The following is a 26,280-nucleotide window of genomic DNA, read 5'->3' as shown; positions in this document are numbered from 1 at the left end:
TATATATATATATATATATATATATATATATATATATATATATATATATATATATATATATATATATATATCAACTAAAGTCAGAATTTTGTTCTTTTAAATATATAAAAACATCTGTAGAAAATTAATATAACCATTACTTACAAGTCAGAACTTAATCAAATGCATTTTTACACCCTGTTGAACACGTTTTTTTTAAATTGAGGTTTTCCTACTGTTCGCTATGTTATTACTATGCTTTCACACAATTTTGTGTTTTCTAAATGTCTAATGGTTTTGTCAGATAAGCGGGAAGCCGTCTTATTCAGTTCCTTTTGTTTCAGCTTTCTCCTCATAGAATTCATGTTGTTTGTTTTCACAGGCTGAAAATTAAAGAGGAGGAGTGGCGAGAGGCTCAGCGGGGCTTCAATAAGATCTGGAGGGAACAGAATGAAAAGTACTACCTGAAGTCTTTAGATCACCAAGGCATTAACTTCAAGCAAAACGACACAAAAGTGTTTCGCTCCAAGACACTGCTCAATGAAATCGAGACACTTTACGATGAGGTATGAAACCACAAATTAAGCCATATTAATACTTCTTATATACTTTTAGGTGTCTTATAGTGGCCTTTTCTTTCATGTAGCGACAAGAACAGGCTTCAGAAGACAATGCTGCTGTTCCTTCGGGCCCTCACATGACCCTCATGTATGAAGACAGTCAGATATTGGAAGACGCAGCCGCTCTCATCATACACCATGTCAAGAGGCAATCCGGCATCCACAAAGACGACAAGTACAAAATCAAGCAGATCATCTACCATTTCATCCCTGACATGCTGTTCGCCCGGCGTGGTGAGCTTTCAGACGTAGAAGAAGAGGATGAGGAGGAGACTGAACCGGATGAAGACGGGACTAAAAAGCACAACGGGACGACGTCCTCAAAGTCTAAGCTCCTCTTCAGCCATACAGCGGCTAGCCAGCAGAAGCTGAGTAGCTGCGACGATGCCTACAACCTCTTCTTCGTCAACAATAACTGGTACATCTTCCTGCGGCTGCATTACATCCTGTGCTCGAGACTCTTGCGGATCTACGGACAGGCGGAAAAACAGATCGAGGAAGACACCAGAGAGAGAGAGTGGGAGAGGAACGTGCTGGGACTGAAAAGGGAGAAGAACGACAGCCCGGCCATCCAGCTGCGTTTGAAAGAACCCAGTAAGTAATACAAAATGGAGTGGTTTGTTTGTAGAGCTGCACATAGGGGTGTGCAATATGACCATTTAGGGCTGCCCGATAAAATCGGTATTGATATTTGTTGACCGAATACCATTGTCAATATCGTTTAAAAAAGGATTTGGTATGTAATTTAGGTATTAAGCGCTGTAGTTTTTTTAAAATGTGGATGCTGAGTGTGCGCCTTGGAAGTAATGCCAATAAGCTTAGGCTGTAACTTTGTCATTTCCAACGCGCATATGGGAGCGATGCCCACATGTTGCACGTGACGCGTGTGCATTTTCCTGCTGCACCTAGTTGAAAACATCTAAACTTTTTTCCGAATGCCACAAGCACACCGCTATTAATGTAAGTAGAACAAACTAATCTGCTTTACACTTTGTATTGAATATACACATTTCAGTAATAACGGCAGACTAATTTCCTCAGACAAACACAGCGCATCCTAACACTGCAGCGCTTTTTACTTTTCTCCGTGAACTTGCATCAGAGCTGCAGCAATGGTTTGTTCATTTGTCATCCTCTGATACAAAACGGTTGATCGTCACCTAGTTATGAAAGACGGCAGAGTTGCGTGAGCACAAAGTCCATTTTAAATAGTCAAGGAATCCACGCTTGTCGTTTCTGGTCAGAATAATAACACATGCGAAAATTCGTGCTGTATAGCAGCAGTGAGGAGATTGTGAATAAAATAGGATGTTGCGAGAGTGGCTTTTTGGTTTCTTTTTTTGTGCATCCCAGCCACTAGCTCCCCATCTGAAATATTTTTTAGCATAGGGCGCTAGTTTTTTTACTTTATCAAAATTTATTTTGTTTACAGAGGTAATATTTACTGTATCATTATTGTTCGCATCTTAAAGTTTGCTTTGATTGTTCATTATTTTCACTTTAACATTTTATTCATCAAGTTTAAGAGTCTCTTTAAACCTGTTTATTTTATTATAAGAGATAAGATATTTTGTTTAAATATTTTAGTTTTTGACTATTTAAACAATTTGCCCTAGTAATGTGGGTAAATTAAATAATGGTTAAATAAACAAAAAAAATCCTAATATTCCTAAATGTATTGTTAAAAATATTCAATAATTATTGATAACGAATTATATGAAACATGATATTATGATTTTTATTTAATTTATTTTTTGCAATATCGCCCAGCCCTGACCATTTTTGATTGTGCGAGTTCAAAATGTCTCCACAATATACTTTTGAAGGAAGAGAGTAGTTCAAGGTTAAATTTATTGTCTCCCTAAGGAGTAATGTGTTGCTGTACATCCACAAGACAACATAAAACAGACACTAAAAATCACAATCCTTTAATGCATTACACTACAAAATACACATACTAATATACAGTTTCATTAAAACAGCAATTTAAAAATTCAATGTGCACCCTTTGCTCTGTTATGCCAACCAATGTAGTTGTCTTATTGTTTTAATCATCCTACAATAATTGCTTAAATACATTTATTTAAAAAAAGGGTCAAAATAATGTTTATTTCTATTATGCTCGCATAATGGAACCCTATACATCCTGCCAGAATTCATCAGCCCGCACTCCAAGAACAACACATGCAAAGAATCAGATAAAACCATAGTGTCTTGCTCAATATAGCTATCATAAAACAAGACATAGTCACATCAACAATTAACTCTGTGGTAGAGTCAAGGCATTAACTCATATTGTTAAGTACATTATTATCAAGTTCTGCCAGTGTTGTATGGAAATCTGACTCCCCTCACTGAAAAACTTGTTTTGATAAAGCTACAATTAAATCATTTAGCAAAATGACTATTAATTTGGTTTATTTGTGAACTTTTATACCCGCATTGTTTAAAAAATTATTTAAAAATGTGCACCATTTAGGAGACTTGTGTACTTTAATGTTGTTGTATAAGAAATTTGCTTAGAAATGTATTTATTTTTTTTATTTCTTAACTAACTGGCTTACAGACATTTTTAAAACAAATGTTCCATTTTGGTAGCCTACATCATTACAATGAAATTCTGTTATTTATATATATTTTTGTCAGCTTGTTGCCTTTTATTCAGGATTGGTTTTGTGTTTATATTTTGTTTATATTATAGTCTTATGCAAATTTTTATACAGCAACATTAAAGTACACACATCTCTTAAATGATTTAAATTTACCCCCTATAAGTACAGGGTTAAATGGTCACAAATAAACTAGATTAATGCTCATGTCATATCTTCCTCCATAGAGTCATTTTGCTAAATGCTTTGATTGTGGCTTCATCAGAACAGGTTTTTCAGTGAGGGGAGTCAGATTTGTCTCTGGAGTCAGATTTCAATGCAACAGGTTTAACATTAACAGCAAATGTGGCTACTTTTTTTTTTTTTCAAAGCGTGCACACTTAAGGAGAGCACAATGAACACACCACTACAAAGCCTGTAAAACAGCGCATAATTACAAGACTAGATACTCTTAAAGGTCTGATAGTGCCAAAACTGTCAAAACCACACAAGTTTTACACATACACACATTAGTTATTGTGCCTAATGTGAAACTGAAAGGAACTTAAACTTAAAAGGCCAGCAGACTAATAGACTGGTCATGGTGTCATTAAGGGATAATTTACCCCAAAATGTATATTTTGTCAACATTTTCTCACTCTGATGTGGTTAATTTGTTTTATTTATTTCTTGTGCTGAACATACAAACAAAAAGAGAAACTGAAGAGTGGTGGACCAAACAGTTGCTAGCTGTTGATTGCAAGAAAAACTACTCTGGAATTCAGTGGTGGGGCAGCGACTATAGCTTAACTTGGAATAAACAATTTAGGTTTAAAGCAACTTGAGGGTTAGTAGATTATGACAGATTTAAAATTATTGTATTTTAACAATTGATTTGATAGTAATAGAACAACAAAACCTTCTTTTTTTTTTTTTGCATTTGATCATTCAATTTCTCATATAAGCATTGATTTCAATAGTTTATTAATTATTTACTACTCTTAAATACAAATGGTTTGTAAATAATGTGATACTTAATTTAGTAATGAAAAATAAATCATTAACAAAGTATGAAAATGCAATTATTAAACACATTTTAAATATGTTTGTAAGTCAAGAATAGAGCATTTGTAGCTGCAGTTATAAACTGCTTACTAATGCTCATTAATGTAGAGTTAATGCTTAACAGATCATGAATTCACTATTTTCTAATGCTTAATAAATGATTTATTGTGTGTAGTTATTGTAAAGTGTTATCAAATTTTTTATTATTTTCTTTATTTTTTTGTTTTTCTCTGCCCACTTTAGGTTTGTACCTTTTTAACTTTGTAAGGTTTTGTTTGAATTAGTTTGGCTGAACCGTTCAATGTGCCGAAAAAATAAAATCAACATCAAAGAAATGTGATAAAATTGTGAATCATGATATTTGTAGAAAAAAATCTTGATATAATATATTTTTTGCCACATTGCCCACCCTTAGCTGCTCAAAACATATAAAAATTGTTGTTATCACAATAATAGTATATGCCAGACAGGGCCAGGGCCAGACCAGGGCCAGACAGAATCTGTGGACATTTTTTGCTATTTCTGCTGAGAATTTTGTAAGTCATCTGCCCTTTTTATATGGAATGATTTTAAAAGTATCATAACTAAAAACTTAATAAATAAAATAAAACAAAATTTTACCTTTTTAACTTTTATTACATTTTTACAATGCAAATCCAATAAGTTCTACTTAATTGGTAAACAAAGCAAGTCTCTCATAGAACATCTATTAAAGACAAATTATTACTTTACAAACTGTATTGTAAATCAATCATATGAATATTTTAATATTATTATATCACATTAATATTACTTGGATTAATTTAAAAATTAAAAAAATATAAATTTACACACATTTAAAGAAGTAAATACAAAGACCTAATGATGAGCTACAAATCTGCAGAAATCTGAATTTGGGCCTATCTATAACTCAGAGAATTGCAATAAATGAAGTTATTTAATTTTGTGTGCAACGTGTTTGTGTGTTGCATGGTTGTTTATTTTTACTTTACTATGTTTATCCCCACCTCTGGAAGGTGAACATAGAGCTGAAAATAAATACTAATGCTGGGAGACAATGACAACAACCAATACGAATCAGAATTTCCACTGAGGTTTTCAGTCATTTGTGGAGTTCTAATGCCTTAATGTTTGCAATTTGAGATTTTTGTTTAATAAGCTCAGAAAAACATCTATTATCTGGTTATTTCTGGTGTGATGATTACACACACCTACAATACAAATTTACACACATATGTAGATAATGTTGTAAGGAATATGGTTATCGCAACACTTAAAAATAATATCACATATCCCAAATTTTCCCTTTCTTGTGGAGCCCTATTTTTTGTGACCTAATTTACACCCCCTTTTGCTCTGTTTTCATGCTGGTAGTAATTTGCGCACAAGGTTGAGAGCTTGAGACCTGCTAAATTTGTTATAGCTGCTAGATGTTTTATCACCAGTCGCTCTCAAGGGTTTTTAACACATGTTGCAGCTAATGATATTATTCTCAGATTTCCATGCAACCCTCAGGGCTGTGTCACCATGGAAACTACTTGAGCGATTCGCAGATTGGCTGCAATTTTGTTATTTTTGTTCTATTGTTGCTGGAAAACAATATCCTGTTTGTTTTTGCAGTGGACATCGAAGTTGAGGACTACTACTCTGCCTTCTTAGAGATGGTGCGAAATCTTTTGGATGGCAACATGGAGACTTCTCAATACGAGGACCAGCTTAGGGAGATGTTTACCATCCATGCCTACATTGCCTTCACCATGGACAAACTCATCCAGAGTATAGTGAGACAGGTAAAGGGATTTCCTTATTTTGTTTTTGTTGTTGGTCTGCGCATTTATCATAAGTACCTGACTGCAGTATGATGTCCAACTTTAAGTTATTGTTAGATTATAGTTGACCAAGAGCCAATGCAGTGAAAGTTCATCAAAAGCAATTAGGCCTAAAGCAATTAGGTACAAAAATTGTCCAGTTTGTTACTTGAATATAGATGCTGTGTTATTTTACAGTTAATTATTTAATTTCTGTCCCTGAGTACTGTTTGACCAGAAAACAGTGACTCTGTTTATTTCACTTTTGTCTTTGCTCTATTCTATTTTTTTATATTTGTCATTTGTTTTTAGAGATGTAACGATTCACCTGTCTTACAATACTAATCTCACGATTCAGTCACAATTTTTTACATAATTATTTGAAACAAATATAAGCCGAAGAGCCCTTAAATGTTTTTCTTAAATGCTACACATATACATATATATATATATATAGTACAGCAGTGCTTCTCACACACAGACTTTACTTGGGCGGGCCACCCAGGTATATTAACGGCCGCCCAAGTATATTTCGTGGTGAACCATGAATAATACTATTATTATCATCCTCTTACACTGTTTTTTGTGTCCTTCCAAGAAAGACAAACATTCACGATTGATTAACCAGTGGAAAATCTTCAGACCCACAGAGATGCGCCTTTTTCACCAAAATACGTCCGACCGTAGTTTCTGAATCTCCTAAAATGTCTGGAATTCAGGTTTTACTTTCACTTTTTGTAAGGTTGTCATTATTTATATGCTTTTTTGCATTACCTGCGTGCGCACAGTCGTGAGAGAAACATTAAATGATTAATCATTTAATGAACGACTCAAATAAGCTTTACTACATACTTCGAGAGAACAAAATATACTGGCTGTAGGACAGTACATTAGTAGGACAGAGAGAGGAGTTGAACATGATTGAGAGTGAATAATTAATATTACCTGTATAATTAATTAATATATGTATCAGTGTGACGCACTTAAGAAGAGATAATCTTGAACATTTTTAAATATTCAATAATAATAATCAAATTATTAAAATATGCATAAACTCATTTGAAAAAGAAGAGAATAAAAATAATCTAATACCTGCTTTTGTAACAGCAACTTATTCAGTCTGAAAAACATCTTCACACTTTCACTATGATAACACTGATGCACTGTGTGATGTCTGTAGCTCTCATCGGAGCAAGCAGAGCTGCAAATCATTCAGTTTGTGTGGTTTGGCTTATTAATAGTTTTTTTTTTTTTTTTTTTTTTGCATATAGATGTCTGTGACAGTAGTTTTTTACTGTGCTGACGATTTATGTGCATCATATTCGTTGTTCTTTTAGTGTGAAACCTGGTTTATTCTTCTGTGTCGAGTGGTCAGCATGACCCACGGTGCATACCCTGCACGTTGCTGTGCATTTATACTTCTGCGTGCTGTTTGTTTTGCTCTGCAATAGCATTTCTGAAACATTAACTTGCAGTAAGGTTTTTGTTCCCGTGTCGGGTGTTTTGTTTTTTCTGAATCTTACCCTAATGTACATGTAGCTAAAACTCACTCATTCAGAGGCAGGATCTAGCGTCTGTGCAACAACTTTAATCGTTAGGTAAACACAAAACAAAACTTTCCACCTGGAGCTTCTTCATGGGACGCATCATTTGTAAACACTCGCTCCAACGGGTTTGCATGGCGGGTTGCCACACTCGTCAGCACTATCAAGCCGACCTATCCCTGAGTTTACGCTACAAGACAATGTGACCTGTAGTTAGATTTTTTTAAAGATGTGTGCATCTGCGTCAGCCACGGAGATGGGTATGCGACCACATAAAAAGCTGAGCCGCAGCATACACGTGTGCTTGAAGCAGAAGTATAAATCAGCCTTTTTTTTAGGTTTGCAGTATTTGCACACAGTTTGTGTTTTGTCTGGCGCACTATACCACTGTCATTTTACTCTCATCACTGATGTGCAAGTAAAGCAAGTTTGAAACTATAAACACAGCGGCCTCTTCCGTTCAATAAATTTATTTGTGCTTTGAATTGTCAAATATTTGAATCGATTGCGATTAACGATTACATCCCTATTTGTTATTATTACATTGTGTTTTATGCATAAATTACTTGTGTACAAAATCTTTTTTTGTCTCATGTTCTCATTTTATTTCTCTTTTCCACAGCTGCAGCATATAGTAAGTGATGATATCTGTGTACAAGTGACAGATTTGTACCTCAGCGAGTGTGCCAACAAAGCCACCGGTGGGTCCCTGTCCACCCAATCTTCCAGAAGCAACGCTGAGACATCTTACCAGCGCAAATCTGAGCAGCTGATGTCAGACGAGAACTGTTTTAAGGTAGGACTTTACCTTGCTTTACCTCTTTTAGCTTGCAATGTGTCTTTTAAAGGGCCATGAAACCCCCTTGTTTCAGCAGGGTGTTTTCACACCTCTACTTTGGAAAAAGTCAGAAAAGTGGGCGTGTCCAGCTTTGTTTAGGGGGGAGTGTCGGAGAAAGAAAAGAGGCATGGTGTGGGAGTGTCTATTTGGGCGCGCTGACTCTCCGAGTCAAAACACAAACCCCACACAGGGGACAAAGTGACTGTGTTTACATGGACATCTGTAATCAAATTATTTGCCAAATTATTAAATGGTGGACTTTAACTGCAGTTTGGCTCTTTAATTCAGGGAATTCATTCATGTCCCTCACGTCAAACGAGATATTTGATTTGAGGATCTGCTCCAAGCATGTATTTTTCATGCAATGTTTGATACCGCACGGCGAATGAGAGAAAAAAAACCTCCGCATTTCCCGGAAACTTAGATGCACACGGCAGGTAGCGTCAGAAAGCCGCGTGTGTTATTCCGGTCACAAAATGCGGTGAAAATTATACACAAGGTAAAAGTTTGGTTGTAGTGCTAACATGTTTATACTCGGTGCAATAGTTTGTTCGATACGAAAAAACTTAATAAACAAAGAGCACTGGTCGCTCACTTATCAAATCTGTAGAGACAGGACAATCAACAGCAACTAGAGCCGTGTCTTTATTAAGAGGAGACTACAAGCGAATCCGGATCTCAGCGTTTGCAGATGAGAACAGCTCTCGGGTAAACAATAATCCTCCTTAGACACGTAAGTTATTGTTGTCGCGCGTCGCGTACACTGTTAATCCACACGTGACTCTGAGCTCTCACAGAGAGAAAATGTAAACAAAACTTAACTGCAGCAAACTATAAAAGCAACACTTCACGCTTGTTTTGCCAACACAACGTGGCGTCTCTGTCGTCTAAACACTGTGACAGTAATGAATATTAATGAAGTTGCACAATAGAGCGCGCTGATTGGTTTGAACCAAGCCATACTTATGCATTAATGCATCACACTGTAAGACGTAATAAGACACACTCTGGCACAGACGTCCAGTCTGCACGCTGGAATACATGCTATCATGTCATAGCCTGACGCAGCTTCAAAAATTCGTTTCAAACCGGAAGTACGAATTTGCTTGAAATAACGCAAAAACAACCAATTTACACTTTTAAGTGAAATATAGGTGTCCTAATAGTGTTTTTAGCAGTGTGGGACACATATACGACTGTCAACAGCTCAAAAAATGTGTTTTGGTGTTTCGTGACCCTTTAAGTGAGAAGACACATTGTCCATCTCACTTGATTAGTAGTGGTTCTCAAATATTGGTAATACTTGAAGAAGAATATATTGGGTAAAACATTTTTAGGCCTAAAATCCTTGCCAGAAATGGTGATAATTAGATTTTTTCTCAGATGCCATGTTTTGACTGTGTATCAGTGTTTTGATCTGTTTTGTATCTATTTTGATTAGCTTCAAAAGGTGAACTTGTCAACTGTGTATGTAGTGCTGACTTTACTATCGATTTCTTGTTTTTCTTTTATTTTTTAATTGATTTTTTTATTCTGATGAGTATGCGCCTACCATCAAATAATTGCAATTACTTTTGTGCCTTGTCACTTTTGATATAAAACAAAGTCTGGCTATCAAATTGTCAGAATGTAATCAATAACTTTAATTTTGCTGCTCTTTAATGTGTTGAAACATTTTGTGAACATTTACTTTGAAAGCCACACATTAAAGGTTGAAGCTTTATGAGTAGTATAGAAAAGATATTATGGTTTAGTGACAGAGAGAGAGAGAGAGAGAAACTGTGACTTATTTATTTTCTAGTAATGTATTGACAGTGACAGTTGAAGGGACAGTAAAGGATAGTTATGTGGGAAATGCGGATAAGACCTTCGTTTTCCAACCAAACCAGTTGACCATTAGTCAAGCTATCGGTCAAGAAGCGTATTCGACCAAAATCACTTCTTATTGTTTTAATGGTTACATCTTTCAGTTTCGTTCTGTTATCTGCTAACTCTTGTCACATCCTCCTCTTTAGCTACTTTTTTCACACTTTCTGCTGTATAGATACAGGAGATGAACAGATTCATTTGTGTTAAACACTTCATTTTTATTATTTGCATTGCTATGTGACACATAAAGTGTATAAACTAATGTGTTAAAAGCTTTGGCAAAGGTTTTGTTATTCATAACAATGAATTCATTCAATTCATTCAATGAATTAAAGTAATTCCACAGATAAGACATTTTATTTACTTTCAGAATTCAGAGTGTTTTCCTGCTCTCTTTTACTTGACAGAATACAACTGGCCTTGATCATTGACTCTATTTCTAAACTGTAGAATAAAATTGATTTTTATCTCTATTTTTTATGCTTGATGAAGAAAATAATGGTTGCATTAATAATAATAATTATTACTATTGTAAGTATTGTAATGTACGTTTTTATTATCATTACAGTTATTGTTCCAGAAGTCTAAGGGGACTGTGCAGCTGGCTGTGGAGCTTTTGGACACAGAAGAAGAGAACTCTGATGGACCTGTAGATACTGAGGTATGTACCCGAGACTGATAAACAATAAAGACTCTTCTGTGTTCTTCTGGCAAAGTATAGCAGCAACATGTTCGTGCATGGTTTTATAGACCAAAAATGTTTTTGAAGTTAAAAGGTTCTTAAAGTAAAAGGCCTGGATGCGTTCAATTATGTCTTGTTTGCCCATCTTTCAAAGTACCATGGATGGATGAGTCTGATGGACAGAACCCAGTGAACTCATTTTGTCACAAACATTTCTGATGGCAAAGTTACTTCAAAAGCACAGTGCTGGACTGCCACAGATTCCACTTTTCCACTGCATGGTGCTGTTTGGTATGGCTTACTTTTGAGGGGTTTACCACTTCTGTACAGCACCTAGTACTTGATACTTTTTAGTACTAGCTTTGCTAAGGTTACAAGCATGCCGTATCACTAATAAAGCATGATGTGTAAACTCTAAAAATCACTGGTTTGTGAGAATGGGCACTACCTGTGTCATTTGATTTCCTACTCTAGACACCAAATATCCCAGATTTTAAATTAAAATTATTATTTTAAATAATAAGGAATTTAACGTGGATATTGTGATTAGGTGCAAACATTCCTTATGTTGAGACGCTTCTGTGAATTTTTGTAATGTCCCCAAGTGAGAGGCAAAAAGAAACCATCAAAATAAAGTGTGAACTATTGCTCTGCCTGTTCCAGGTTTGATGAAGAGCCACCTTCCGAAAAAAGCTAAATTTATTGTAATTGGTTAGCTGTTCTAGTGATTGGTGAACATCTTAGACTGTGTTTTACATTTACATTTAGTCATTTAGCAGACGCTTTTATCCAAGTACTGTCATGCCCCAAGAAGCCATGAAGAGACTTAAATATGTGTTAAAGAAATATGTGTTCTTGCATTAATCTGGAACTCAAATATTGCACAATAGACACAATTTCAGCTTAGAATATTGGTCAAGAGGACCATGCAGAACCTTTTTAAGGACGTACAATGCGTTGTTGTTGTTGTTGTTGTTGTTTTGACCCTTCCAACACTTTCTATTTGAATTTCTATAAGTGTGCTTTGGATTGATTTTACTAACAGCAGTAACAAAGCAGGGTTGGGCAATGTCAACCAATTTGGCATCGTATTATGTCTAATGTGAAACATCGGAGCGGACGATAGCATCAACGTCATAGGCAGCTGTGAATCAATTATTCATAAATAAATAAATAAAGTTGCACACAAAAACCACCTGTCAATCACTTTTTCCGCAAAACTGGTGTGAATAGGCAGAGTGATCTGTGTTGTTATAATGGTGTCAACAAAGTTGGTTGGTAAAAAAAGTGCACAATCAACAGGAACCAACCAACAGTATCTGAGGTTTTTACTGAAATGACTAAGTACAAGCGTGAAAGCGAAAGATTGAAGCAGTGTGATGCTGTGATATGTTACCTGATAGATTTAAAAGACCGAAGAGTCATTTGATGGAGACGAGATTAAATAATTATCATGTTTAACAACTATAGTAAGACGCAATCCAGCGCTACATCCTAAATAAACTGTCCAACGTGCACTGCTCTCTAGGGTTTTGTGCTCAAAGCAAGTCTGTGTGTGTGTCGTCACAAGATGTGCATTTTCAGCGGTGTGATGTGGAAGGAGGTCTTTTCAGAAATGCTAGGTGAAACGCCACTGTTGATGTGGATCGTTCTAAAAGGCCATTTTAAAACTACGACGTATTCGTGTAAACTGGGTGTGTTTTTTCACAAGTAGGTTGCTGCTGCAATGGGGAGCGGGCGGAGAATTTTGATGCCGGCTCAGCATCATGATGTCTACCGGCCATCTGCGATGGATGATAGCATTGATTATCAACCCAACCTTATAACAAATAAACAAAACTTGCAGTCTATTAAATTGTTTGTTGTAGTTCAGAGCGGACTTTGGGATTTGTAACCTTATTAGACCGTTTTATTAGACCCAAGTGTACGTTACACACTAACATTCTCAAAGTGAAAAAACACTACTTTAACCAAACTGCAGAACACAGACCAGTCAGGCTAAATTCAGTATAGTTGTCTCAGCACAAATTTGCTATTCCATTACTTTGCATGCTCTGCTTTAAGCTGACGGGTCTCATGAAGGCCGAGATCCATCCTTCAGAGGAACAGATTTTGTCATTCTGCTGCGTCGCAATTTCCAGCAACATCTGCTCCATCTGTGCCACCTGCTGCTGCCAGAGGTGTTGAAGGGAAAGCAAGAGAGTGTCTCTCAACTCCTGCTCTTTCCTTTTGCACCTTAGAAGAGGAGTGCGATGGAGATGAAGTACATGTTCACAAGTCACTCCAGGTTTCTCACCTGTAAGAACATCTTGTATGGTGTTCTGGCATGCTCTAAATGGCCTAAAAGTACCAAAATGAACGGATGCCCCACAGCAAGACTTCACTCCTGTTTATATGAGCCAATTCTGCTCTCTTCTGGCACAAATCATGTCCTGCACAACATCTTGTCCTGTCTTGCATATAAATATTGGTCTGCATATCAGTATTCTACACATGGACTCCAGGAGGAATGTAGGAAGACCTCACAGATACTTTCTGTTGATGAATGGATACTCCAGAGCTGTACCTCAACCAGCATCTGACAACAAAGAACCCACAAAGGTGACTTAAAAACATTTGTCCTGACAGACTCTTATTTGTGCTTGGGATTTGGGAGGGAACTTCTCTTTCAGCACAGACCGTTTGAGTTATTACTCCATTACAGTCATAGCAGATGAAAAATTGTTGGACACAGACTACAGGCGTTTTGTTGACATCCTTTACACCAGCCCCTTCGCTCTTTTGGGACTTCTTTCTTAAATTGATTTGGGCTTGTGGCACTGTTCGGGATGCTGGATAAGCTTGTCCTGACAGCTGAACATGTTCTTATGAACAGTCCCTGCGGCAGTATCCACAGGATCAGAAACAGCAAGGTACTGTTTAATGAATGGAGGGAAATGTGGGAACTGCTGATCATTTCATGAAGCCTACTGAGAAGGTAGAGGAAGGTGGCAGACGGTGGACTCTTATGAAGTTCTACATGAAAACAGACAGTTGTGTTGGACTGTTTTGCACATCTCTGTATGGATGCCATCAGCAGACTGGCAAACCTGAACCACACTGTAATCTAGGGGATGTCCTTTGTGAAACAAGGCTGTGCATCCACTTTTGCATCAGCTCCCACAGTTCCTCCAGGACTTTCAAATATATTCTGTAGCCCATCGTTCAGTAGCATCATAGGAAGACAGTAATGGGCCCTGAGAAAAATGTGGGGCATTCTGCAGTGTGTTCTCAGCCAAAGTAGCACTACATAATGTTTGAGTTATTTGAACATTGTTTAAAATTACTAAATCAAATAATGGAATTAGATTTTATTTTTATTTTATTTTTTTAGTTCTCAGTTTTTAAGTATTTAAAAAGTGATTTTAAAAGCTAATATGCATGATTTTATTCTTGCCTATTCCTGTCTTCAGCATCGGGTTTCGATTTAATAAGAATTGGTAATCTATAATAACAATAGTGATATTTTCCTCCGGTTATTTCTCTTATTAAGGATTATTTTCATTAATACTAATAATTATTTAACATAATAAATGTATATATTTTTATCTTTAATATATATATTTTATTTATTTATGTTTAATCATTGAATATTCATCTTTGCACGCTTTCGGTTTAGTCTTTAACCATGCAATGCACAATACACAAATTGTTCCTGATTAATTATCAAAGTTTTGATTTTTTTTAATTTTCTTAGAAACCTTTCAAAAAGTGAATGTATGTCAGAATATGTTTTATTTATAAATTATGGTGGCTTATATAATAATTTAAAGTGCTCTATGTCAGTATCTAATTTCAAAATGTTTACCTGTGTGTACAGTCTAGAGATGGTCGGATCGATCGTCTGGAGATCGGTATCGAACGATAATTACATTTAATGACTCTCTGATCTGGTCGATCTCACAAACCGATCACAAGTGTTTGTGTTAGTTGAATATGAGCAACATATTTAAAAGACATTGCATGTATTTAGGCCTTTTTACATGTAAGGTCTGAAAGAACTTTGCTGTTTTTGACAATATTGAAAGTTGTACGTTTTTACTTTTTATGCATCAAATATGCTGCGCTAACTTTTTCTTATTTGAGACATGTTGAAATCTTCCATCATTTGCGGTGTTTCCAAATTGCATTGTCATTTTTCTTACCAATGTTTTTTATATTTTATTTTCTGTAAAGCTGATTATTTTATCTTTGCCATGATGACTTTAAATAATATTTGACTAGATATTTTTCAAGACACTTCTATTAGTTTAACAAGGCAGGTTAGGGTAATTAGGCAAGTTATTGTATAACGATGGTATGCTCTGTAGACTATCGGAAAAAAACAAAGCTTTAAGAGGCTAATCATTTTGTCCTTAAAATGGTGTTTAAAAAATCAATATATGCTTTTGTTCCTGCCGAAATTCCAGAAGATTTATTTGAATTACCGTTTATTATTCCTAGCCATTTCTGAATTGGAGATTCCAAAACTATCACAAAAACGCACTTCTGCATTGCAGAATAAGGTCAATACATAAGTTGCATACCATGTTACATTCAGTTAAGGGTTTTTTGTTCTATTTTTCTATTAACATTTTTATTACATTCACTTTTTACATCAGAAATGTCATTGTGTTTTTTGAGTATGTAAAATAGATGGCTGTGCGTTAGACGTGTAAAACTGCCACACAGAGTTTATTCATGTCCTGGTGATCTCATTCATTCATCCATCCAACAGTTCCAGACAGTAATTCTTTTATTTATTCTGTTCGAGTAACCTTGAATGTCTGTGTGTTTCAGCGCTGGCCTGACTATGTGGAGCGGTATCTGAACACCAGCTCGGCCTCTCCAGAGCTGCGAGAGCATCTTTCCCAGAAGCCTGTGTTTCTACCCAGGTGAGGCTCAGCCAACTGCACTCATCTTTAGAGCCATGAGTCCCTTAAACTAATGAAGCATCACCTCAAGACAGGAACATCCCAGGAATGCTTACAGTAGTTTTTGGGAAAAGTCACACTGTGCAAGTGCTATCTGTTTTAATTGCATATATATATATATATAACCAAACACACTTAGGCTCTCTGCCTGCTTGCAGTCGCACTTTACTTGGAATTAATTTAATGAACACTCATTGTTAGGCTCTTTTTCTCTGTGCTTAGATGTGGACGCAGTACAGTTATATTGGTCATTATTTTACGCTTATTTATGAACTGTAATATGGAGATATGTTTGTGGAAAATGTGTGCTGAGGTGTTATCTAAAAATTGTGCACCAATTTTACTGTTTTAATTTAGGAAAACATTGAAGTTGAGCCTTTTTTAAGATTTAATAATGAGGTAAAAAAATAATTTTAACATTTTGTTTTTCATCTGTAAACACAAAAGATGTTTTTATATATGCCTGCTCTTAACAGGGGTCGGTTGAGTCATTGTGTTTTTTGCAAGGGCAACTTTTTAAAGAGGATAAAGACTGCATTTAGATAAGATGAAAATAAAAAGAGCAGGCAGAGTGCTCTGTTTAGATCTGTACTTTCCTTTTGAATAGATTTTTTTCGAATCTATTTGAAGTAGCCAACTCTTGGGTTTCAGAAAACTTGTCCTTTCTCCACATAAAGTGTGCTGTGGTCTGTTTCTGTATTCACAGATGTGTTTCTCTATGTGACTTGATTTCATCATTGTACATAAATGCTTTTATTGCCTGTAAGATTTGAGTGAGTGGACCTCGTATGCTAAGATCTCGGAGATGACATGCCCTCCCATATTAAATTCGATCTGGGTTGTCAGTTTACAAAGTGGTGCTCAAATTTAAACTGACCATAGTCTGGCACAAAGACAGATGGCTGTATTTGAGAGAGGGGCTTGTCAATAAAATTGTGGTGTGAATTTTATCCTCAAATGTGCGTGTATTTCTTTCCAACAGACATTTTCACTCTAGCATGGGCGGATGATTCGTTTGCTTGTTCTTTTATTTTTCTTAATGCATGTTTTATGTGAGGTGCTGGAGAGACGTTCATCCACAAACTGACAAGCAGTTAGTTATTTATTTATTTTCGGATTGATTAATTCTTTTTTCTGTGTGTGTGCTGTGTGAGCTTAAAAGGCATTGCACCACTTTTTTTTTTTTTTTTTTGAGATAAGGAATGCAACAAACACATCTAGTGCATGGTCGCGCAATGAATAATGCACAATGTCAACCCATATCCTAGCCATTTAACCTAATTCCCTACCTGATTTCTTTTTTGTGATGATTGGCTAGTTTCTTTAAGTGAAGTCCTGAATTCAAAATAAGAGTCATGGTTTCTATGCCCATTCACATCTGTAACCTTTGGTAAGTACACTTCTAATTTTAGTCTTTAATTGAAAATGGAAAATTAATTGTCCACCCAAAAATCTTGGCTTGTCATTATGCATTTGCTGTGGATATGAGCTTTCAATGGAGATTATCTTTTCATTTATTTATGGAGACCAAGGTGCACTGTAGACAGTTGCATTGGTGCATTTTTTTCCTATTGATTATGATCTTCCTCTCTTTAGGATGTCAGATGCTGAGCCTTAATCTCATTGATAGCATTTCAACTAAATTTAAGAAATTTAAAGGTTTCTTGAACATTAAGCGATGTGCTGTTTTTTTTTTTAAGGAACTTGAGGAGAATTCGTAAGTGCCAGAGAGGTCAGGAGATGCAGATGAGGGAGGCCAAAGAAACAGCAAAGAAATCCTCAGAGGGTGGCGATGACTCGAAAATGGAGTGCATGTTTAAGCTCAACTCGTACAAAATGGTGTACGTCTTCAAGTCAGAGGACTACATGTACCGACGCACTGCACAGCTGAGAGCACATCAGGTATACAGATGATGGAAAAGTGGTTCTCAAACTTAAGAGCCTTTCAGTTTCCAACACCGAATTTGAAAGTCTGTTGTGCACTCTTAGCATAGAACCTTTTTTCTCGATATAAAAAAAGTGTTTCAGCAATTTAATGCTGTCCTGGGTGTGGAAGATGCCACTAAATTATTATTATTATTATTATTATTTTTAATAACCCTTTGATATGTTGATCACACAAGTGTGATCAGTCTAAACTGGTACCTGGAGCAAACTATCACACCAGATTAGAAGACTCAGTTAATGATGTGATGCACTGCTAAATTCAGAGTTGTTTTTAGTCATGCGCCAAGCTTGTCGTAAATCAAAATTTAACAGTGTTTTCAAACTAAAACAACATTTATTTTAGGTTTCAGATATTTGGATACAATGGTAATAGCAAAACAACATTTATAGTTTGTATAATATATGCTAATTTCTGTGAAGATGGTTATAATAATTATTTTGAACCTAATCTTTCTTATTTAAGATACCATTTAGGTTACTAGAACATTTACTCTATTCTTTCCCCAGTTAAAGAGTCTCTTAACTTCATGTATTTCTGGTTGATGAATTAACGTGTAAATCCAGCAGCTCCAATCTCTCTACTTCAGTGTAGACAAACATGGTGTCTCTAATAAGTCAACATAGATGATATAGTATGAGAATTTTTAAGTGGTTTAAACAATGAAATGCATGTTCTTACACATATTTAAGAATCAATTTAATTAGGACCTTTGTCAATATTTGCAGAAAAAGGAACAAAACACGATATGTGCAAAAATCAAGGCTGTGGTGTGGTGATAAACTTGGTGTGTTGCAATGTAAACTTTTAAAGAAATGATTTCTAAATAATGGTCACAGTAACTGGTGTAAAGTTTAAGTGTGTTGACTAAGGAATCACCTTTATTATTTTTGGTGTAAATATGGTGATATACATTTTTATTTTTACAACCCTGAGGGCAGTGGGTATGGGGTGTGTTTGATATCAAAAATTGGGTCTTTTTACACCTGGTCGCTTGATGTGTGTTGTTTTTTTTTTTTTTTTTTTTTCTGGTCAGATGGCTATCCGATCATGAAAATTATAGGTGTGAATGCCCTTCAAAATGCCTTTGAAGTCCAACTTCTGGTTGTTGAAACCACGTACATATGTTTGACTCTTATAATAAAAAAACATAAGTAAGGGAGTATGTTAAGCAAATAGTCTGATATAACAGTACTCTTGCCACACAATGGCAATGACAAAATTGTGGATATAAGTTTATTATTATTATTATTATTATTATTATTATTATTATTATTATTAGTTTAATTCTGTTTTGACACTTTATTAACTGGTAAGCAATACAATTGATATGTTAAATATTTAATGGCAGCATTAATGTAAATGAAAGAGAAAATAAGAGATAAGAGAAAACGAATGACGAGTTGACCAGTTCTGTGTCACTTAAGACGAGAGTATTAGGTAATTCTGCACACCCAAGAACACCCATCAAAATATGTAATGGTACTCCCACCGCCGCTGACTAGAATTTTGGATCACAGTCATTTAATTAGATACTTAATTAAAGCTGATTGCATCAGATGTTCACTTTTTTAAATTAATTTAATTTATTTTTTTTATGGCTCAGTCACAGACTTCACAGACACCTAACAGGGCTGCTTTACAGTTTAGAATAAATGCATGCTAAAAGTCACAGACTCACTGATGTTCCTGGCACTCCTAATATTGGTTTCTGTCCTAGGGTGTGCAGAGTAATTCAAAAATGCTACATAATAATTGCCATCCCTGAGTAGGCAGTTACTTAACACTAGGCATGGGACAATAACCGGTTTTAAGGTTTACTGTTAAAGTTTTCTGTTATACTGTTCCTAAGGTATTTGTCAGTTTTTGTTTAGGTTTTTACATGTTTTTTTACAACTATTTTATTGAGTTTTATTATTTTTGGGGGGCAACAGTAGAAAAGGACCCTCCACATCACAAGCTATTGGTCAGTCCATGATTCAGGAAACATCTAACAAGCAAAATTCTTATAAGCAAACATCCAGCATGCTGTAGAGCTGAACAGTGCAGTGGCTAACTTTATATCCAAAGAAAAGAAAAATATCCAAAGATGCCTTTTCAAGTTGAAAATAAAGCTGTGTTTTTGAAACTAATTAAGACAGCAGAAGGCAGTGACTTATTTAAATTATTTAGCCTGACGTTTATTGTTACAAAATATTTTAGATGTTAAAAAATATATACCATCTTCAATGGGGAAAAACTTACCCAGACATTTTAAAAAGAATGTATTTTAGAGCGGTAATTACAATACCGCGAAACTGTGATATTTTTGCCCAAGGTTATCATACCATCAGAATCTTATACCGGCCCATGCATACTTAACACACTCACCTTTAACAACTTAATAAATACATAAACCTGTGGTGAATTTTCTTTCTAAAGATTATATCGTTTCATTGTGGAAAATCATAAATTGTATGAGTCGAAATTTTATGTATGTATATATATATATATAAAATTCCCCAAATCATTTGAATATTAAGTAAATATCATTGTCCAAGAAAACATTTTGTAAATGTCCTACTGTAAATACCAGAACTTTAATTAATAATGCGCATTGCTAAGATCTTGCTTTTAAAGGTAATTGTCTCAGTATTTAGATTGTTCTGAACCCTCAAATTACATATTTTTAATAGTAGTGTCTCAACTAATTATTGTCCTCCTAACAAACCATACGACAATGGCGCTTTCAGATCATGCATAGATCTCAACTTCCAAATTTCCTACCCTTATGATTGATTTGGTGGTTCACAGTTGTAAATGTCATGATATTCTTTATTATTAATAGGAACAGCACAATTTATTAAGCAACTCACAGTATAATTTGACCCCACAGTGACCACATTTACCATTATAAATCCTTCACTAAAAACAGTTAGATGCACGGTTTACATCACCACCAAGACTCCTGATGTTTTTTGTTTTTTTTTCCAGTCTCATCAGAGAGTAAGCACTCGTCTGCATCAGCGCTTTCAGATGTGGCTGGACCGATGGCGGAAAGAGCACGTGACCAGCGACATGGCAGCCACTAACCACAAGTGGCTGATGGGAGAAGGCCAGGATGGGCTGCTGCCCTGCAGGACCGTCTGCGAGCCCAAGATCCTCCACTTCCAGAACATCAACAAATACAAAGTCACCTACAGCACTACGTCATAAAGCTCAAGTCTTCAGAAGAGAGGGCTTTTCCCTCAATTTTTATGTTGTTTTTACGATGACTGAAGTAGCACTGATAATTAAACCCTGACCGCCATTGAGTTCTTTGAAGATTGCTCACTTTCTTTCTTTTTTTTAATTTTTACCTTTTTAAATTTTTAGATTGAAGACTTGTCGTTTTCGTCCCCCGCCACCCTGGACTTTATACCCAGATGGTTTGTGTCTTTCAATCATGAGAGCAAGGAAACCCTTCTTGCAAATGCTGCAGCTCCAGTCAGACTCTGCTTCAATTCCCAAGACAATAAGAGTCACTTTTGTCTGATTTTTGAGAGGCTTTTTTTGTGGAAAGGATGGTTTACACGTACAGGTCAAATCCAAGCCCATTTGTATATCCTTTTTTTATTTCCATCTACTCAAGGGGAATAGTAGTTTATTAGCAATATGTCTTTGGTGGTTCACTTCAACCACACGTTCAACAGAAAATCTCAAATCAGTTTTTTTATTTAAGAAAAAGTCTCTACGTTTGAGGAGGCTTCGCAGCTAAACACAAGTACTGATGATGAAGGTGATGTGAATTTCCCTAGTGTATTGTTCGCAATATACACCAAATGTAATTATGGTTTCCTTTCGCAGGTTAATTACAGCACCATTAATGAAGGTATTACTGCTAACGAATATACCAGCCACAACGTGTCAATCAGGAACGCCACATTCAGATCAGTCACAAGAAGCTCTTGTAATGTAAATACGATGCGTGTATATATATAAATATATGCCAGACTGTTTATATTCCGACAACCTTCACTGTTACGTAGTCCAGCTACTAGGCTTCCTTATCAGCATAGTGGAGGAGGCTAACGCTGGGATGTTTAAGAGGAAAAAACAACACTTTATGACTATTCTTACCAAAGGGAGTACTTGTTGAAAGTGTTTCGTCTGGTCACTCTTGTCTCTTCTTTCTTTCTTTTCTTCACGTGGTCACTGAAATGTTCATTTTGACAGCTTCAAGTTCGTCCAGAACCTGAGATGTTTATTTTTATTTGACATTCTATATTTGGCCCTTATCCGGACTTGTATTCCAATTTGTGATATCACTGCCTGTGTTCTTCTGAGTAGAACTTAGAGACGATCCTGTTTGGTCCCATAATAACGAGAAGCCCGGAGATGTAACTTGAGGCGCATTTGTGTGTGTTTTGAGGCTTTGGGTTATGCTGATGAATATGTCAAACATATTTAAAGAAGGCAATGACGGCATGTTTCTATGTTCTCATGTACAGCCCTTTTATATTATTCATTATTGTTTTAAAGATTGAAATAAAACAGAATTGTAGTAGATCACCCTGCTGCGCGGCAAGCTGTCTGGGAATGTGTTGGTCAATAATGCATGCCTGTTTTCAGTCTGAATGGATTCTGAATATGAGGGTGTATAATTAATGTGGACTGAAACGCTGTAGTTTTGCACACTGGCAGCAGAGGGAGCCGTCGGACCATCTCCTGGGGGCTGGTATAGTTTTAAAATATGACTATTATGAGTTCACTTTAAACATCACTCACTCACTTTGACATTAAGGCATATTTTGACATCGATGCATGCAGTTATTCGTTTGAAATGCTAGGTTTCTCTAGCTAATTCAGCTTTTTATGACTTTTTTTTACATTGTAAAACCCAACAGTTAACTTTATCAAAGGAAATGAGTGTACAGTGTTAAACTCAATGTAATGAAAGTTAACTTATTTAAAAAGAGTTTTGAACTCAGTGTTGAGGGTAATGAATTAATTAAATACCTCATTACTTTAACTTAAACAGAGTAAGTTCACAGGACTCGTATAGATTAGTTTCTTAACTCAAATGATTCGTAGCAATCAGTTTTCTTAAATGCTTATTGAGTTTTACAGTACTCAGTTGGTTTGAGTTCTTTATTTATTCTGTTTTACTGTGCTCAAATTGCTTCGTTTACTCAAATGGGGTAAGTTCACAGTACTCATTAGGATTAGTTTTTGGAATTAAATGGTTTGTTGCAATTGGTTGGCTCAAACGATTTGAGTTACCTCAACTTTTTGGGTTTTACAGCGTAGAAATAAGGATCTAGAATGTAGTATAGTATCTATGTGTGTACATTTTAGCTGACACTTTTTGCATTGGTTTAGTATGGCTCATTATTTAATTATGATTTGCGCGCATCAAGCAGTCCCTGGAGAAATGGGTCATTACAAGGCTTTCCAAGTCCATTACACTTGGAGCAAAAAAATGGAAAATGAGATGATTTAAGATGCCAGCACTTTGTTTGACCCCTGTTTGATTCTATTTTTAAAGACACTGATACGTTTAGCATTTATCCATGTACTGATACGTTATGAATGAGTGATTAGATTAATGAGCCTTGCCTTTTGTATGAGTGTGCTTGTCACTTTTATTTGTCAAGTTCAAGAAGGCAATCTAAGATGACTTGAGCTTTGTTTTTATGGAAGATTGTCCTGCTGGAAGTGACTGTCACAAGATTGCTTCACTGGAGTCATAAAGGAATGGAAATGGTCAGCAATACTCAGGTAGGCTGTGAGTTTTTCTGATATACATTCTGTAATAAAGGGTTTGTTCATACAATAAATTAAAATTCAAGATAGCACTTTACTTTAAGGCGTGTTCATAACACTGTCGTGAAACTTTTATAATGTGAGTGAGATTTTATCTGTGCTTAAAACAGCAGTTATTAAGTGTCATACGCTCAATTATGACATTTCAAATGCAAATATGCGATTACACTGCAAAAAATGCTTTTCTTGCTTTTTTTTTGTCTCGTTTCTAGTCTAAATATCTAAAATTTCTTATATCAAGAAGCATTTTCTAGACAAGCAAAACATAATGTCTTCTTTTGAGAAATAATATGCCAATATTAAGTGAGTTTTTCCTTAAAACAAGCAAAATAATCTGCCAATGGGGTAAGCAAAATAATCTTGTTTTTTCTTTTGACGTAAGATTGTTTTGCTTACCCCATTGGCAGATTATTTTGCTTGTTTTAAGAACAAAATCACTTAATATTGGCTAATTATTTCTCAAAACAAGACAATATGTTTTGTTTGTCTAGGAAATTCTTATTGATTTAGGAATTTTTAGACATTTGAACTAGAAACAAGACAAAAAATCTAAGCAAGAAAAGGATTTTTTGCAGTGTATTTGTTATCTCTTGATGTAAACAAATACATCATAACCTATTTTTGTTCTTGTCATGACCACTTGACATTATTAAGATTACATAAATCTGTCATAAACATGATTGTCATGAAGACATTATTATTGTCATGCATTTATTTATTTTTATTTTTTAAACTACAGTGGTACAAGCTGAATTTGTCATTAAAATGTAATTAAATATGTTAATGATGCTCTTAAATTATTTAAAAGAGTAATGACTTCTTTAATGAGACTTTTCAATGACAAATAGTTTATTCCACTGAAAAAAGTGAAAAGAAAAATATTTATGACAGCATTATAATGGCCTCATGACAATCATGTTTATGACAGATTTATGACAACATAAAAAAATTCACTTTCTATTTAAAATGTCATAATTGAGCCAATTGACACACACTTAATAATTGTCCTAAGCATGCATAAAATCTCATTCATTTCATGTCATGATTATAAACGTCTCATGACAGTCTTAAAAATACCCCTTCAACTAAAGTGTTACCAAATTCAACATCTTCAAAACACAATTAAAGATATTTTAGATGAAATCCAAGAGCTCCGTCTTCCACAATAGATGTTCAACATCCAGAAAATGAACAGGAAAATTGACAAAACATTCTGTGACTTCAGTGGTTAAACTAAACATTTGAAAACACCTTTGTGTGCCAAAAAAAGGTCAAATGATTTCTCCAGTGTCTTCACTTTCTTGTCACTTCATCAGGGTCAGAGTTTACTATTGGTCAGCAGTGCAACAAATTAGCAGTGTATGGCCCTTAGTAAACAGGCACCAGAACCTGAGGCAGTGAAAAAAAAGACTTTGGTGATAATTTTTACTGGTACTTTTGTTTGGTGCAAAACTCTTCTTTGAGCTTCATGTGATTACAGTTAAATCAGTTGATATGTCAAAAAAACTTCATAGCAGCATCATCAATTTTTAGGGACATTTTTAGAACATTCAGTTTGTATCACTGTAGTTGGGGTCAATAAAAATATTAATGATGCCATTAAATAACACTTAATAAATTATATGACAATTGTAATGGCCTTATTGCAATCATGTTTATGACAGATTTATGACAAGTTGTATCATCTTGATAATGTCAAGTTGTCATAGCAAACAAATGTCATCTTTCCATTTAAAATGTCATAATTGAGCCAATTGGCACACAATAACTGTTGTCATAAGCAAAGCATAAAATCGCATTCGCATTCATGAGAGTCTTATAACCACCCCTTCAAGTAAAGTGTTACCTTATTCAGTAAATAAATACTCAAGTAATTTATGTCATCCTCATTTAAAATTGAAGATATTTTAGATGAAATCTGAGAGCTCTCTCATCAGTAGATGTTCAAAGCCCAGAAGAGGAACTGTAAAATTGTCTAAACATTTCATGTGACTTCAGTGGTTAAACTGTAACCATACCAGACTCAAAGAACACTTTTGTGCCAAAAATGGTCAAATTATTTATCCAGGGTCTTCTCTTCCTTGCCATGTCTTTATGAATGGTGCAAATTTACTATGGGCATGGTATATTGCCTTTAGAGTCAACAAGGTAGCATTGTATGGCCCTTAGTAAACAGGCAACCAAAAAAGAAGCTCTCTGATTTCATGTAAAATATTTTCATTTATGTTTTAAAGGGTGGGTTAGGGTGGTAATTGGGTAACACTTTGTTGATGGTCCATTTGAGTATTAGTAGAATGCCTGCTTAATATCTGTAAATACTGCTGCTAAACAGACATTTAACTGACTATAAGAAATTTTGCAAGTACATGTCAACTTAAACCAACCCCAACCCTAACAGTCTACTTATAATCTAATGAGAATTAGTTGCAATGTAACTTAAACTCATCAAACGGACCATCAAAATAAAGTGTGACCGGTAATTTAAAAGCATAACTTGTTTTTGTGCTAACCTAATATTTTAAGTGGGCATAAGTGTCTCAAGGAAATTTCTCTCATTTTGTTATCACACCTTGTTACCAGACCCAAATTCTGACCCTAACATTTGA

General features: G+C 35.2%; 1 protein-coding gene across 4 annotated transcripts in view; it reads left to right on the top strand.

The window, feature by feature from the left end:
- The window catches only part of sin3ab (SIN3 transcription regulator family member Ab), a 48,900-nt gene extending 26,480 nt beyond the window's left edge, over positions 1–22,420 (top strand). For 2 of the 4 annotated variants that reach the window (XM_087261766.1, XM_087261765.1), the window contains exons 14-21: positions 362–545; positions 626–1,193; positions 5,873–6,042; positions 8,227–8,400; positions 10,880–10,972; positions 15,812–15,906; positions 17,646–17,847; positions 20,864–22,420. In XM_087261766.1, the coding sequence (XP_087117892.1) occupies positions 362–545; positions 626–1,193; positions 5,873–6,042; positions 8,227–8,400; positions 10,880–10,972; positions 15,812–15,906; positions 17,646–17,847; positions 20,864–21,085 (1,708 nt within the window). In that variant the 3' untranslated portion in view covers positions 21,086–22,420. Of the gene's footprint in view, positions 1–337; positions 546–625; positions 1,194–5,872; positions 6,043–8,226; positions 8,454–9,686; positions 10,973–15,811; positions 15,907–17,645; positions 17,848–20,863 lie in introns of those variants that run through there. The other 2 variants (XR_015496163.1, XM_087261767.1) reach the window with 2 other exon arrangements.
- The last annotated feature ends 3,860 nt before the right edge of the window (positions 22,421–26,280 follow it).

Source organism: Danio rerio, chromosome 7, assembly GCF_052040795.2.
Source record: "Danio rerio strain M-AB ecotype USA chromosome 7, GRCz13ab, whole genome shotgun sequence".
Classification (NCBI taxonomy): Eukaryota; Metazoa; Chordata; class Actinopteri; order Cypriniformes; family Danionidae; genus Danio; species Danio rerio.
This window is presented reverse-complemented; position numbering and strand designations above follow the sequence as displayed.